The sequence below is a fragment of the Buteo buteo genome, chromosome 22 (assembly GCF_964188355.1).
Source record: "Buteo buteo chromosome 22, bButBut1.hap1.1, whole genome shotgun sequence".
Taxonomy (NCBI): domain Eukaryota; kingdom Metazoa; phylum Chordata; class Aves; order Accipitriformes; family Accipitridae; genus Buteo; species Buteo buteo.
The window spans coordinates 9074043-9090969 of NC_134192.1; the positions used below are offsets into that span (position 1 = coordinate 9074043).

Below are 16927 nucleotides of genomic sequence, written 5' to 3' on the forward strand. Positions count from 1 at the left end.
GAAGGTGTAACAATAATAGTTTCAGAGATGAGGTTCAGGAAATGCTAACTGCGCTGAAGTGCCTAATCCTCACTATTAAAACTCACAGCTCTATCAAATAATCACCAAACCAAAACAGAGCATATATGACCAAAGTATTTTCTGCTTAAATTATCAGTTTTTATCATAGAATCATAGAATCATTTAGGCTGGAAAAGACCTTTAAGATCATCGAGTCCAACCATTAACCGAGCACTGCCAAGTCCACCACTAAACCACATCCGTAAGTGCCACATCTACATGTCTTTTAAATACCTCCAGGGGTGGTGAGTCAACACTTCTACAGAACACTCCAAAAAAGGACTACCTTCACTATAAGCTAAACAACCCATCAAATCGAAATACATGGTACTCTCAGAAAACAGCAGATGGCTAAAGGAGAGTGGCTTCAGCCACTTCCAACAATTACTACTTGAGTGAGCAAGTTGGGAAAATAAAATAGCAGTTTGAGCAAAAGCAAGCTATTTAAATCACCCTTATTGCTGCTACATTGTCAGAGATGAACCAGTGGACTGAGCTAGTCATCTGGAAGGTGTGTAGAAGTCCTACCTCACTAATAGCAGAAAAACATTATCTGTTGAGACAGAACAAACTCCTTCGATTCCTCAAACTAAAATTAATGGTGTAAAAAAAAAAAAGAATCATAGATCATTCAAATTTATTCATAATAGTGAAGGACACACAGATCTCTCTTTTTAAGCTTTGTGTTAAACCATAACGTATGTGCTACACTACAAGTGTCCTAGTTATACAATCTAATTTTATCTGTGTCATGACTATAACATTTTTTAAAAATACAAAATAAAATATGACAATAAAAAGGCAAGCCAGTGTTTTCCTGTGGCTGTACCAAGACAGAATACTTCAAAGGTTTATGTAACACATCGCTACTAGAACACTACAGGTAAGCACACAAAAGAACTGGTCTACAGCAGATATCACTCCCAACAATCAAAATGCAAATTTCCTAAGCCTCAAAGCACCTTTAGAATGTCAGATCAAACACTGAGGCAGCCTACAAGCACACTTAAATGGTGAAGTGATTCATGCTGAGTAGCTATACATGAATTTCCAAATGACTGAGACACTCTTGCAAATGTAAAATAGGCATGAAATACACAGCTAGGTATATTTTACCATTTCTTGATTTTTCCAGATTGCCTATTTTCCCAATTTTAGCAATATTAAGGAATATCTTTGAAATATTCCACCAGGGACAAATTGTGCAAATAACTTCTACTGAAGGTGTGGAAACCTCTTACTGTGAATTATAAGGTTCAGTATCAACAAGTAACACTGTTGTAAAGCTCCCAACTTGTTTTATGTTTACATATCCCAGCACACAGTCCCTGGCAACCTATTCTGCTTCTCCAGGTTCCTCGTATACGTTCCTGGTTAAACAGTTAGCTGCCAAGTGTAAGAGAAGTTCCACTAAGACTCTGAAAAGTTTCCTAACACAAAAAAACCTTGACTTTGCATTATACATGGGTAGAATATTAAGGACTTGCTATAGACAATTTCTACTTAACCTTTTAACCATCCAGATGACAGCTGAACAGAACTAGAGTCAGCATTACCAGTGACAGCCTCTTGAGTTGAGAGCTATTAGGACGAGTTTAGAGCATTTGGGAAGAAGCATTCAAAACATCACTTAAAAGACATGGGCCAGACTCCATCATCTGCCTCTCATGACATTATCAGTAATCCAAAGAGAGGGTGAGGGAAAAGCCTCCTGTCCCAGCCTTATTTAATCTTCTGAAAAGTTTGGGAGGACATCATTTTTCTGCTTTCTCATTTTCTTTGCTCATTAACGACAGTAACCCTAGCAATTCTGTATTTTTAAAAGGGTGTAAAGGACAAAATAGGAGTTCTCACAGAAAGAATAGCAAAAAACCATTAACCAAGCAGGTCCAAAACCAAAAGCTCTGCTCAGATTTACCTGGAAGTGTTTCAAATCAGAATTCCAAAATAACAAAAAGAATTATCAAACCCTGACACAACGAGTAGTCTAACATTAAAAGCTTTTTAGAATGTTAATGTTGCATAGTCCTTGCAATTAACTTCTAATTCTTACCGAGGCAAATTTGTGTCCAAAGCTTATCCACTCTTTTTGCACCAGAACTTCAAAGCCTTCAATTGTCCTGTAGTAGCTGTCTAGCATCAACATGGCCAGCGATGTTAGCTGTGCTGTCCGGTCCCAGCCATCACTGCAGTGAACCACCACAGAGCTCCTTCCTGAGGATACCTTGTCTGCCACTTGAATAGCTCCTGTCAAGACAAGCTAGCAAAGAGGAACAGACGCCAAAACACACAGATTAGTGTTATCATCCTAACAAAAATAAATTGATTTCTTTGTATCTACACAGCATCTAAATCAATACTGTTTCCATTAAAAGACCTAAAGAGCATGGTGTAGTTAATTGGAAAAGAATTTCCTAGGAGATCAAGTAAATTTCTTGTATAAAAATAGAGGAACAGATTGGTTCCCTAATCCCTTAGTAAGATCTAATTCATCTCAGCAACTTCTTAAAAAATGGGGCAGAAAACAGTAACCTTGATAAACTGAAGAACATAAGCTTCTTTTTTAAAGAAAGAGAGGATTTACCATAGGATATACTCTCTAAAAATTCTGTATTTCATTTGACTCCTTGCTTTGAGCTAAATTACTGAAATACCTCAATTGTTGGAAAAAGGAACTTGTACCTGTCTAATATGCTTATTTTCCAAATATTAACTGAAAATAAAAATTTTATTAAGTAGGAGTCATTACATAGTATACTAAATACTTTTGCACAGTTGCACTTGAGGCAAAAGGTTCGAAGGTCAACTAGTAAGAACACTGGTAAATTTAAGTATTTTATTTGTGCTACAAGATGACAATTAAAAAATTTACAAATAAATTTACAAGATTTATTTACAAAGCCATAATTCACAAAATAAAGTCACATACATACTGACAACTAAATTAATTACTAATCCTTCACAATGACAGTTATCTGTAGTCTGTATTGCTAGAAACCAAAATAAATCAGTTCTCACACACATAAAGACAATCAGACTAGCAATGCATTCCTCTATTAAAGACCGACATTTGACTTAAGGCAGACAAACGTTGAATTTCACCTACTGATGCTTAGTAATGAGATCTCATAACATACTCTAAGACTAGTTGGCAAAAAGCCAACACTCAGTGATGCTGTTTTTGTAGTCCAAGTAGTTTGATGTGTTCCATATAAGGACTATCTCAAAGTCTAGCGAAGAAAGCAAGTCTGATACAACAGATTTGGACAACTGTTATTTCAAACAAACAGCAAAAAGTTACCTTTATATGTTCTAACCAATGGGTTGATTCCAGACTTGACAACCAGTGTGATTCTTCCACATTAGGATAAACAATGTCCTTCAACTTCTTCAAAGATTCCCGCATGACATGAATATTATGAATGTCCAAGAAGAAAAGTTCTGCATTGGGATACGCATCTTCACCTTCATATCCTCCTCCAGTTGCCTACAAACAAGAGTCCTAAAATTAACTTTACTCATAGATACGCTGTTGTAGCAGCTTTCCAACAGAGCAGGAAGGGACTGAATTTTATTTATACTTTATTTTGTAGTTGAGCAATATATAATTTCAGTTGCTTGTTTAAAACATCAGTCTCAGACACAAGCTTTGGAGGGGCAAATGCTGGAGAATACTGGGGGGCTTTCCTTTGTCCAAAAGGACAAAATGTATTAAGCATAGCACGTGGCCAAAAAGACATTCAAGTTGCTCCAGCTAGCCTAGTTCCTTTCAAAACCTCAAGGGAGTAACCCTAAAAGAGAAAATTAATTATTTTAGATTAACACTAAAAGGTTGTTTGTACTGTTGGGCCTGGAGACCTTTGAATAGGATTGAAACAGCCAGGTAAGGGACAGTGGGCCAGCATCACATCAGTCAGGACTCAGACTGCTTTGAGAATAAAGACACCTGTACCTTCCTCATTACTTTTGAGATTCATGGTGGAAACAGCTTTTGCCTGACCAACCGACATTACAATGTCAATATTTTTTTCTTCATTTATGTTCACTTTTCCTACCAAGGATTAAACAAACTTGTGATTCTGAATACAAAAAAATCAACTTACTTCCTAGACAGATTATTAAGGTTAAGTTAAAACGTGAAGTACATCACACAAAACAGCAATTACTCATAACATACACTAGATCACCACCTCCGGGGAATAAAATTGCTCATTTCTTTGTTTCTGTACCAAGTGGAAAGAAATTCAGTCAAAAGGATTTGTCTGTTTCTTTACACCACTAATTTAAGAGTGCAAATCTCAGGTTTACAAGTGCAAACTTGCTACAAAAAACCCCAAAACAACAAAAAACCAAACCCACCAAAAGACTTCCCCGCTTAAACAGCCTAGTTATTTACTACTAAAATTGAACTGATAATTGAAATAGATTTAAAAAATATTAAATTTAATGATTAAAGAGTTCCATTAAGAATAAGCTATGTTTCGTTTAAGAATTAAGTTCAAGAATCTGAGATTCTGCCTCTAAGAAGTAAATTAATATTATTAAAGTTTAAAGTAACTTTTCTAACATTAAATTTTATTGCTAAAGACTAAACACGTATTTAGATCGTTAAGAAATTAAAGAGCCACGTAAGTAGAAGGGCTATTCTACTGCTGCTCTCTCAAAACATTTAATTACCACCACAGCAGAGGATGTGCCTGGTCACAAAAGGAAGTGGAAAAACCACACGTAATTTAGGACACAGTACCACTGATGAGATTTTCCGAAGATAGCTGCTAAATCGCAGCATTTCCTGCAGACAGCAAAAACATGCCATGCCATGAATTGCAATAAATAAATTTTGCCTTTATAAGCCATTACAGCCACCAACTACACATCAGACCATAACCTGAAGTACGGCATAGCCTTTCCCCATTAGTACCACCTACATTTCTGTATAGTAGCACAGTCTCTCTATTCTGTGCTATCTATCTCCTTCCTCAGATGTGGGGGTATTCTCAGAGCTGCCAGGCTCTGTGCTAAAAGTAGTAATGATTGTATTTTTCTCTTTCATTTGAGTATTATGAAGGCCTGGTGAGGAATGATTGTAATTTTAGCATCAGGGCTGCTGCAACTCCTACTGACTGTGCGGTCTTGACCTACGTACAAAGAACACAGGAATGCATGAGTAGCATAGCCCAAGATTTTGCTTACACTAATTTTCACAGCTGTTCAAGGAAACTTTTTTCGGTGCTGATCAATGCTGGCTTGGACTCTCAGACCCTGAAATGCACTCTACTGCTTTCACTGCTATGACTAAGTATTTCATATTTAGACATATCAGGAGTTAATTAAAACACATGGGTGAAATACATAGACCATTTTAAAAAGCTGAAAACTGTGCTTCATACTTCAATAAGTATGTGTGTATAAAAGTTTGGCCATAATACATCTTTGAAACAAATGGGATAAAAATTTTAGTTTGCCCAAGAACTGGGGAAAAATTTAAGTTCATGTAAGAACTGACATTCCTTCCCCAAGGCAAACAGAAGGATTACATGTTTTGTTCACCCATTAAAATTCAGTGTGCAGAGGATAATGTGATTTGTAGAGCAAAATGCAAGCAATTGAAGCAGACCCTCAAAATACAAACCATCAGATTAAAACCCAGCCAAACAGCCTCTAGGATAAAGCATCTGAACAAATGCGTGCTATACAAAAAGCCTTATTTCTTGCTTAATAAATTATATTCTCTATTATAGGGAAGAGGGCTGTAAAGGTACAGATGCGTGCGTTTAAGTTGCACAGAGCAAAACACTAACATTATTGTCCCTCTTGAATTCTGAAGCAACTTAACATGTTACATATAAACCTCCTAGAAGCAAACAAGTTTTACTATTTCATATTCCTTTCAGCACAAACACTGAAGAGGGCTCATTCCACTAGTGTTCATTTAAACAAAAAAACTATTCAGAAGCTAGAACTCCTTCTCTCCCAGATAAGCACACTCATCATTTCACTAAGATCTCAAACCATCTTGAGCTCGTATCTCTCACGCTTTTTGCTGTGCAGACACACAACTTCACTAGTAAGTACTGGAGAGCATGTCCACTCCATTCGTGCTTGAATTTCAGTGGGTAAGGGACTATCCTAGACTGGAAGGAGTGAATTTGGTACATTCTTATATGAAGAAAGCATTAAACTTGTGTCCTTCACCGCCTCTCCCTGGCTAGACTCTCCATATAAACACGGAGCACATCCATGTCTGCTCTATGTCAAATACAACACTGATGCACTGTGACTGGCATTATCTGAGTATGCCCTAACAATCTGGTCCTCACCAGAGTTGAGGGGGACAGAAAGGAAATCAAGGCACAAGGACACCTTTTCTTCTTGAAAGGTTGGACCAGATCATCTTCCGAGGTCCCTTCCAACCTGGGCTGTTCTATGATTCTGATCCCATTTAGGCTTTGACTGCAGATTAGCAAAGAAATGGTCACTTTGTCATATGTAAAACACTTTTTCTGTTACCACACTTACCAACTACAGGCACCTAGGGAAGAATAGGTATCTAGGTATCCAAGATCATACCCATACTGCTGTTTAGAATGCAACCCCCCCGATTAATTTATCGCTTTCTCTTTATTTGCTGGATGCCTGGATAGGTTTGAACTAGTTCATGTAATGGTTAGGAAGAATCAACCAAAGGATGCCTATCAGTGGGCTTGGCTTTATGCACACAGCCTTTCCAGGACAGAATTTTCCCAGAGGATATGAAGCAGAGCTGTGTCTTGCACAGAGGTGGCATGTCATTCCAACAGAGGAGATGCTCTACAGCTCAGCCTACATCTACCTCACAGTGCAAAGGGTAGTCATACCTGACTTCAGTCCCATGCCAAGATCTGTGCTTGACCGATAACAGACAGGGTAAAGCGTGTCTGGAAATCCACATATGGTCCTGAAACCCTGCTTATGACCTACTTTAGGCATTCGTGTCATTTCATGGCCTTGAGCCTCAGTATTTGGTTTTCTAAATATGTATTTGGTTATATAAAGTTATCTACATTAAGATTACTGTTTCCAAAAACCTCCTCACAGAAAACTTCAAACTAAGTCTCCTCCCCACCCCCTTCAAAAATAAGACTATTAAGCATCTGTTTACCTTGTTTGCGACTGCATTGACATTGGGCCTAGCATCATAGATGGTCAGTTTTGAGATTTGCCCATTAGCCTCCCTGATGATATCAAGATATCTTTCATCATCTTTATTCCGCTTGCCACCCATTCCAACAAGGGGTTGACTGCAGCGCATAATAACAGCTTGAGTCTCTGGATGAATCCATGACAGAACCTAGTCACATGTCAAACACATTAGAAGAAATACATTTTATTAAAAAATAATAACTTAAAATTTAAGTTACATTCTTTAAAATAGATAAAAAGTATTAATTTTCATATTATTTTATTTCTTCAATAGATAATCCCCAGACATCTCAACTACTTCCACTCTAGTCTCATAAAATTTAATTGATAATAATCTTTAAGAGTTCATTCTCTTACATATTTAACTCTTATTGAAATTATGCTTACTTATATAATCCAGTACAAGTCTTAGTTTGCACAAATAATTCTGAAAAGCAAACTCTAAGCAAACATAGCAATGCCTGCTGAAACTAAGAAACAATTCAGAAGAATGAACTCGTTGTAGAAACAGTGACTAAGATGCTCCAATTCTACAAGAACAACTTTTCCCTTTTTTTGGATAAGGAAGGAAAGTTGAACGTTTCTGCAGTATCTTGAATGTTTCCCCTTCTCTTTAAAGTACATTTTGTTCCTCAGCCCTCGTCACAAAGAGGCGGCAGTGGAGCAGAGTACATGCTGCCTTTGTTGTTGTTCTGAGCCAGAGGGGACTTACCACAAACAAGAGGTAGTGAGCTGCCCAGGGAACAGATTGCAGTGTAAGAGATTAAAGATAAGCACTGCAAGAAGCAGGCAAAAACTCTAACTTCATCGTTGAAGAATATTAAGAAACAGTATTCTCACCCAGTCTGAAAGTTGTGGGTTACAGAGTGAAAGAACATCAGAGTTAAAAAAAAAAAGCCTCAGAAAGTATTCACTCCTGAAATACAACCCTTAGTTGTATATCTAGAAATGAGACCTGTCAGTGTGTGTGTGGGCGAGTATGATTGGTTATTTCCTGACAAGAATAAAATTACTATTACCAAGACAATGACTCTCACTGTACAGGCATACAAAAGCCCTGTCATGAATTTTGAGATGACAGAGAAGATACAGCTAGGTTAGAAGAACTATATGCACACATTATATATTCAACATATGTATTTTATACACATTATATATTATACATATACATATGTGTGTACATATAGTAAACTTATAGTTATAGGCCTAGCCTGTCAGTAAATACCATATCTAATAATTATTTATCATATTGAGTTTTGCATCTGTTTGAAATTAACTGAGATTCAAGGCAGCTTTCTGATACTGGCTAAGAATCTAGCACCTCTTCTGAGTTTGCCAAATTGAAATATTAGTTAAAACAGATTTTATTGTGACAGAAATTAATATATTCTATAGTGCTGTAAAAGCTGTTACATAAAAATTCTCTTGCCTCAGAAAATTTTAGTTACAGAAATATACCCAAAAAAGTCAAATGGGTTTATCTTAAATTCCACAGCCCAATTTAAAGGACTAAAAAGCCCAAGAATTCACTACAGACAGTATGCATGAGGTCTTATTTTAGGACTGACCATTGGAACTACGTTTAAATGCCATGCAGTTTGCTTACAGGAGGGTAACATTTGCTAGCACTTTTTATGTGCATCCAACAATAGTCAACAAACTAGTACAGATGGCAGTCTAAGGCTCATACTTCATTAAGAAAAGGGAATCTGCAATGCTGGCAGTTGTTACTAGAAAAGTCAAGTCAAAAACCAAAGTTGGAATGAGTGATTGTCATGGGGGAAAAACGGAAATGTAGCTTGGTCAAGACACTAGTTTCAAGCAGTAAAAAAACACCAGCCAATCAAAACTATTTTGCTGTAACCATTTCCAAAAAAAGCATCCTCTGTGTCGTGTTCAGCAAAAAGTTGTTTGGATGCATACTTAAACTAGCTACACTATAAGGTAACTTTCATCACATAATACTCACCGGGATTCTATTTCGGGACCTAAAGGCAGCAACTTTCTTGAGATCATCATCTGTTGCATTATATGGCACTACTAAAAGCGATGGATATGTGTCACACAGTCCATAATGTTCATTAATAAAAGTTACTCGCCACCGTTCATTAGGCAGTCCCTAAAATGTAACACAAAGTTTTCAACGGATTTTTGACTGTACAAATAATAATTCTGCTCTTGAATTTTACATGACATTATGGCCACATGGTGGCAACAACCTACCAATTTAACATAACTACAGTACTATTTCAAAACAATAGAAGAAAAAAAGAGTACAAGACCACACAAAACAGCTCACTGCTGATGGACTCACAGCCTTAAACAACTGCATAGCTATCCCATATACTCTTACATACACAATCCTATTCTTACAACAAGTTTCAAAACAATGAGTAAAACTAGTAGGTGTATTTCTTTAACTGTGGGATTGAGGAAAGAAAATTGCCTTCTCTCCTCCCTCAAAGTTCTGGTTTTCCATTTTGCCTGCTGAAAAGAGACTATGGTCCTGAGAAGGCAGCGGGAGGAAGTCTCATCTCAACCTTTCTTCCCTGTAGCCTGATACTACCTTCAGGTAAAAATAAGATTCAGGGTAGCTTTCCTATTGAGAAACAACAACTTTTAGTTGCAGTCTGCTTAGTAAAGCATTTCACAAACAGCAGCCAGGAAATTGAGAAAGACTGATAAGCCCTCCACACACACAGAGTGGGGTTTGTGTGGGTGTTTGTATTTTACCTTTTTTGGATCTTAGGCCTCTAAACCTTGAACCAAAAACTATGGAGGGGGTGGGGGGGGAAATCTAAGGAAGTCCTTATTGTCTGCCATTTAATTTTTTTTTTTTAAATGTCATATCTAAAGCAAAAATAAATTGTCTAAAAGACTTTTTAGAATTAAACATGTCATCCTCTTTAATTAACATTTTTCCACAGTTACCTAAAGAGCAAGATAGAATACTGATAGACACAAACAACTTCTGTAAAGCAACGCTGTTTCTAAAATAAGCTGCTTTTTTTTTTTCCTTCTCTTCAGGAACAAGTAGACCAAATCAAAGATCAAATCAAATCTACATTTAAGAAACTGTAGTTACGTATTTGGCACATTCTCCCTGCTTGTGCTCACTTAACAGTGGCACATTGTAAGAAGTATCAATAACTTCCTTCGAAGAGCAAAGACTACCTTCCTGTGACATTCTAATTTTTTTAAAGGTTCCAGTGTTTTATTTCTTTTCTTTTTCGCAAGTTGTATTTCCACCTTCTCCCATTCTCAGCTCCCCCCACAAAAGAGCTGATAAGAGAAATGTACAAACAATAATTCCTCTATGTAAGTTGTCAGATATGAAAGCACCAAGCTACTGCAACTTTAGTAACTCACTTGTCTCCTGTATTCGGACATTGGATTGTACACCATCCATCCATTTTCAGAAAACTTTTCTTCATTTGCAAATGCAAAAAAAAGCTGTAGGACGTAAAAGAAGCTTATTACACCAAACTTTGGCTGAAAGTGGCAATTATAAGGGCTCATCATCAGTTACACCCTAATGCCCACCACAAAATAAGACTGACTTTTCCATGCCAGCCCCATTCTCTCCATTTAAATCTGATATTTATAAGACTGTAAAGCAAAGAGCAAGAAGTAACAAACAATACAGATCTGCTAATGAAATAATGAAAATGTGACAATAGTTAAAACAAGAAGTAACAAAATAACAAAAATTACAAAGCTTAAACTGTTGGATTTTTTTACTGTCAGGAGGTTGAATTGTTTTAAAATAGTTTATATCAGTTTATTTCCTGTATTTCACATCCCCACCAAATAAACTACTGTTTTCTCATCAAAATTTCTCCAATAGGTACAGCTGCAATTACTACATAAAATATTAGATGCTAAATTGAAAGTGTAAAAAGGTTTTAATTGCTATTCATTGCCATTAGGAAGCAGCCTTCTTTCTGCATCTCCTCCCCAATTGATCCTTACTAACAGAAATCCAGTTTACTGTAAAACTCCATGAAAATTAAAAAGCTGTCATTGAAAATGAAACGAAGTATGTTGTTAGCAGATTACACTGTCTACTTTTCTCTTTCTTTGTTGCTCACTCTCAAGACTCATTTATACAACACAGCATCCTCACCCAGGATTCTGACAACTTCCTTATACCTTTTAGCTTCCTTCTCCTTTCAACCAATTTCAAGTGGGCTGTATTACCTAACTGCGTTTTTCCTTGGTTTGATTTTACAGTTTATGATGAAAGCAAAAGTAATGTTTATTTTAAGAATCTCCTTCATTGAGAAAATTGATTTTGGTGGCTTACAAATTCTTCAGATGCCAACTGAGGCATGAAAGTAGTTGTTCTGAAAAAAAAGAAAACACAGAAGAGAATGTGTTGTCCTGAGCTAACTGAGCAACAGCAGCCAGAGCAGAAAGCATTCAAGTGCCCATCATAGCTCATCTGTAACAAAAAAAAAAAGCTGAAAGTCTCCTAGCTATTCAAAGACATTAAAAGAAGAAATTGAATGCTAAACTGAACATCCCAAATCTACATCATTCTCATAGACCTGAACTAAGCAGAAATGCAGAAAACCTGGCAAGCAAGGAAAAAAAAAAGTAATTCTAAGGTGCCACAATTACTTCTACAGAGATAAGGCAATGCTTCAGAAGTGCACCATAGGCCCAGTGGAGGTTTCTTTAAATCTTATGAAGGCAGACCCTAATGGCTCAAGGCAATTCAGTTTAGCCTAATATGTTACAATGGCTTAAACAGTAAACAGGTCTAACTGAAACACAAAACTGAATCTCTCCAAAAGGAGGAGTTTTTTCCTCATGTATTTCAAATCAGCAAGTATTTTAAAATGATATTACTGCTTACACAAGATACTTCATCCCACTAGTTTTAGAAACTGGAATTTTAAATTAAATCAGTATTTCAGAGCAAGTACATTCATTGGCAAGTTTGCAGAAGTAAACAATGCATTCCCAAGTTGTGCTTTCTGAATGTCTTCACCATTTTTAAAGGTGTAGGCCTTCAGTGTAAGTAAACATTACGGATTCTTCTAAGTAAACTGCTATCGAGTGGGATGGAGAGAGAGAAGAAGAAAGGAAAAGGAAAGCAGTAGACATCAACTGTATTAGAAAAAAAAATCCATTAGAAGTAGATGCAAGTATCAGAAGTTAAGTAGAAAAACTGAAAAAGATTGGTTGGTTGTTTCAATTGCAAACTAGGAATACAGCAGAAATGGAATATCACCATCTAAAGCAGTAGATGAAACTGATATGCTGAACTATTAATAGCTAGCTACACGCAAGAACCATGCCCTCCTCCCCAAAGGAATTTGCTATACCCCAAAGGACAACTATGCTAAGAATTCACTAAGGAACCAGAGACAAAGGCAAATCTTGTAACAGTAGGAAAGAGAAACACTGGAATCCTAATAGATCACTTAAAAGACGTCTCAAAGGCAGGAATATGTTATTTATTTAAGTTGCAACTTACAGCAAGTTTCCTGGTGAGAACTTAAAAATTACCCAGCTTAAGCCCTGATAAGTAAAATACACAAGTTTATTACAGTGCACTGTGATAGCTGTTACATAGAAGATTTTACCGATTAAAAAAAGAAGGTGCTGCTCCAAACTAGAAATAAACAAATGGTAGCTATGCTGCTTGTGTCATCCACAAGAAATTACATGGAAAAGTGTATTTTGTTTTCATCTTTTAAAAATCAGGGTTAAATTTACTATGCATGAAGAGGGGATGGACAGAATCCTTTCTGAAAGAATAAAGTCCTACTATCTACAGCACGTTTCATGTAAAGAGCTTAGCTACAGCAGCTTTACCACACCTGCTTCAAAAGCTTTCAATCACACAACCCACAGCTATTAAAGTTCAGTAACAATTAAGCTTCATCAGTTCTGTTGACATCCCAGGTAGTGCAAATTTTTCCTATATTGCTCAAGAAAAAAAAAATCATTAGTAGCATGGATCAACCAGCAAAAATCTTAAGTCTAACAAATAACAGAACACTACAATGAATGCAAAGGTGTATGGAGCAAAGTTTGGACTCAGATTTTTATAGGAGCAATACAGAGAAAACTCTTGAAGTATACTCCAACAAGAACAGTATTTAAAAATGAACAGTATCTAAAAACCTGAAGACTAAAAATTATTTTTCTTCTGCAAGAGTTGACTGAATTATAACAAAAATTCATATACACACATTTATATATGCACATTGTGTACAGACTGTACAGTTAATCTGGTTAGTACTGAAAGTCTTACTCATTGTATAAAAGAGATTAAAGATCTGAATCCCACCCCCACTACCCCCAACTGCCTCTCACTTAAGACTTGATATTTCGAGTCTTGAAATATTCTGTGAAGATACCCTGAACTTTAGTCCAGGCTAAATGCTAGAGTCTGAAAAACAGCAATATTCCCACTCTACCTTAGGCCCATCTCTCACAACAAAATATACAAAGCAATATATAAAGCAGTTTCAAAGAGTGAAAATGCTTCCTTTTCCACTCTGACAATCATAGCATGGTTCCATTCAACAATATACAGTTTAAAGTAATTTCTCAACCTAAGATTTTTGTACATTCACAGCCACTTAAGCAGCTCATTAGGTGAAAGTAAAATTTGCATCCTTCCACGTATTCCAACATGATACAGCAGAAAAGTCAGAGTATGAAAACATGCATTTAAAACTCTGCATACATTTATACTCATTTCATATAGTTCTATTTAATTTCAAACTACAGTTTAACTTCAGTGTAACAAGCAACCCACACTTACAACCATTTGAATACTAAGAATCATATACTTAAGCAAACATAAGATATATGCTTGGATACAATTGCATTTTCTTACTTGTATCAGTACAAGCCATATTTACCACACATTTGTACATTACTTTTATTTATTAGAAACAAAATGGGATAGTAAGCAACGTGAAGTAATTTCTATTGAATAACATTTTTTGTTGAATTGGACCTTTCATTATTCTGATGTGCCAAATTGACAAACCCCATTATAGTGAACAAATCAATGTGATAAATACATATTGAGATCCCAGAAGTGTTTGTTATAGTTCAGGTAAGCTTCCCATCTGCACTAACAACCCATATATTTCCACTTTTGTCCTAAATAACCCAAGCTTACAGATTAAATGCAGTATGTTTGTATATGTCTTGATTAACATTGCTGAAGCTTTCACATCACAGTGCATACAATCTGAATGCAATTCTACAGCGCAGCAGGCAAATGGGACAGAAAGAAATTACGGGAAGTAGAAATTATGCCATTTACAATATATTCTGCATAGGTTCTCATATCACTTGACATAAGATTTGAGAAGTGCTATCTTAGTAAAAATACATGGCTTAGCTTTTTGTGGATACAGGTGCCTTCATATTAGTGCCCCTCATACACACACCTCTCGTGTCAGGATGAAAACCGGGAAGTCACTTCACTGCCCATAGGCATTTAGTATGGACCAGCTGAGTATATATTTATATCCTCCAGAGTGTGGATGGCTGAGGAAGGTCGGAGAAGCAAACTAAATGACCAGCTATAGGAATTGCATGACTCCACAAAGCAGAGAAGAGCTGCCAACCTCTGTCAGTGCATCATTATGCACACAGGCAAGCCTTTCAAATACCAGAGTATAATAAAAAGTTGGCCAGTTCCATTCCATGCCTTCTTCACACATCTGTCCTTCCCTCCACATCTATGGTACATCCCTGCTAAACCCTCCTTCTCCCCAAAAAATACGTTAGGTACTCCAAGCCTCCACCCTACCTCCACTCATTTCTTTCTTCCCTCCACACACAAAATTCCATTCCTTTCTCTCATTGTTAATCCTGCCTCTCCAACAAAAAGCACTTCTCCACAACTCCTATTGCACCCCACCTATTTTCCCAGGAATTAAATCAACTGTAGCTTCATTAGATGTGTCTAAATTCAACAAAAATGGTTAGAAATTTAAAAAAATCAAGCCTACACACAAGAGACATTCAGGTTCAGAACAATATTGCAGTAAAATCAGTGTGTGTTGGGTTTTTTTTAGATCATGAACAGGCTTTTTAAAAATCACAAACACATAATCAGAAAGTGTAACTGTGGTCTGTACAGGCATACCTGAGCCAACCCTAGGTTAGTTTGAGTGGATACTAACTACGTACAAGCAACAGTACAAGTTTCACGTTGACTACCTGCTCAATAAATCAGTGTTTCGGGCAGCGAGGCTGAGCTGGCCTCCTTCCTCTCAGCACTGAGACCAGCTAGCTGATAGCCACTTAAACAAAGCACAGATTTACCTTAAGTTATACTGATTACCAGTTTTATCTCACATCTTGGGTTCAAAGCAAGATAGTTTGCAATCACTTCCAATGTACTGACCATATTCATTCTAAGTTTGATGGAGATTAGGGCTACATGTCTGATGGAAGCCCATCAATTCTTATTAGTCTATCAACTAATTAAAAATCAGTTTCAAATTCTTTTCAGCTGCCATGAGAAATAGAAATAAGAAATAAAGGAGGCATTAGAGGTAAGAAATAATAATAAAAAAAGAATAGTAAATCACCACTCAGAAAACTTATGGGGTGCAAGACTTATGACTTATCAATACCTGTAGTTGGTAAAAACAAGTAAGACTTCTAATACATCAATTAAGATTTTCGCAAAAACAAATTAAAGCCTCTTTGCATAGAAGTAGGGATTTCATTGCAGACCCATAGTTTAAAAGCAGAAGGCTACTGCTTCACTTGAAGCAGAAGGTTACTACTGCACTTTAAAAAAGACTTTCAAATCTTGTAACATTTTTCATAAGCTACTGTTCATGCTTCACTGTGCAAATAATTCTGTTTACTTCTTTACAGGTGCTAACCTGCAATTTCAACACACACAGTCTCTTTTTCAGTCCTCCTACAGACTAAGTGTTTGCCTCCAACATTGAATTTATCATTACCATTTTGCACACAAAAATAGTATGCGATACACTGGTTGCTCACAACACAATGTAGTTCTGTGAGATAAAGGAGAGAGCAGCTGCAATCTGACAATACAGTTTGGCAAGCAGTCTATTTAAAATAGTTATACATTTACTCTATTTATGGAATCATAGTACATAAATACATGTTCTACTTGTACATGAGCATAAAACTTATATACAATTTATTAAATATTTGACCAATCTTTATGTATTAGAAAAGAAGAAAGCAGCAAAACTAGAACAAGAAGGTGTTACAGGCATGCAGAGAAAGTAAATTGTTGTTTCTGTTTCTAACTTACTGACTTATGCTTTTCATATATTATAAATTACTAAGCTTTTACTCAGTTAAAAGGCTGTCAGTTTCTCAGTGTATTTAAAAATAGAGATATCACTATCCTTGCCTTTAATATGCCATTACTACAGTTCAGCCAGTTACGCCCTACCCATTCATCTAAAAACTAATATCAGCATTGTAGTATTTACATAATTAATTTCTGATCATTTCCAGATATAGTGACCTTACACCTTTATTGCACGGAGACTGACATAAGTCATTCAGAATGAAGCCTCAAAAGATGTTTTTTGCAAAACCAAGTGCTCCATCAGATAGGTTCCTATGCCAGACCTCACTGCCATCTAAAATCATCTTTGTAGGTCCAATAGCAACATTGGCATGATCTGACTCTCAGACATTTTAAATT

At 36.4% G+C, this 16927-nt stretch overlaps 1 protein-coding gene across 5 annotated transcripts in view; it reads right to left on the bottom strand.

The window, feature by feature from the left end:
* Nucleotides 1–16927, bottom strand: part of MTM1 (myotubularin 1) — a 47207-nt gene that overhangs the window by 8570 nt on the left and 21710 nt on the right. For all 5 annotated transcript variants that reach the window (XM_075054035.1, XM_075054032.1, XM_075054033.1 and 2 more), the window contains 5 exons: nt 10612–10695; nt 9212–9361; nt 7202–7390; nt 3362–3547; nt 2114–2320 (listed from right to left, as the gene is read on the bottom strand). In XM_075054035.1, coding sequence (XP_074910136.1) covers nt 2114–2320; nt 3362–3547; nt 7202–7390; nt 9212–9361; nt 10612–10695 — 816 coding nt within the window. The remainder of the gene's footprint in view (nt 1–2113; nt 2321–3361; nt 3548–7201; nt 7391–9211; nt 9362–10611; nt 10696–16927) is intronic.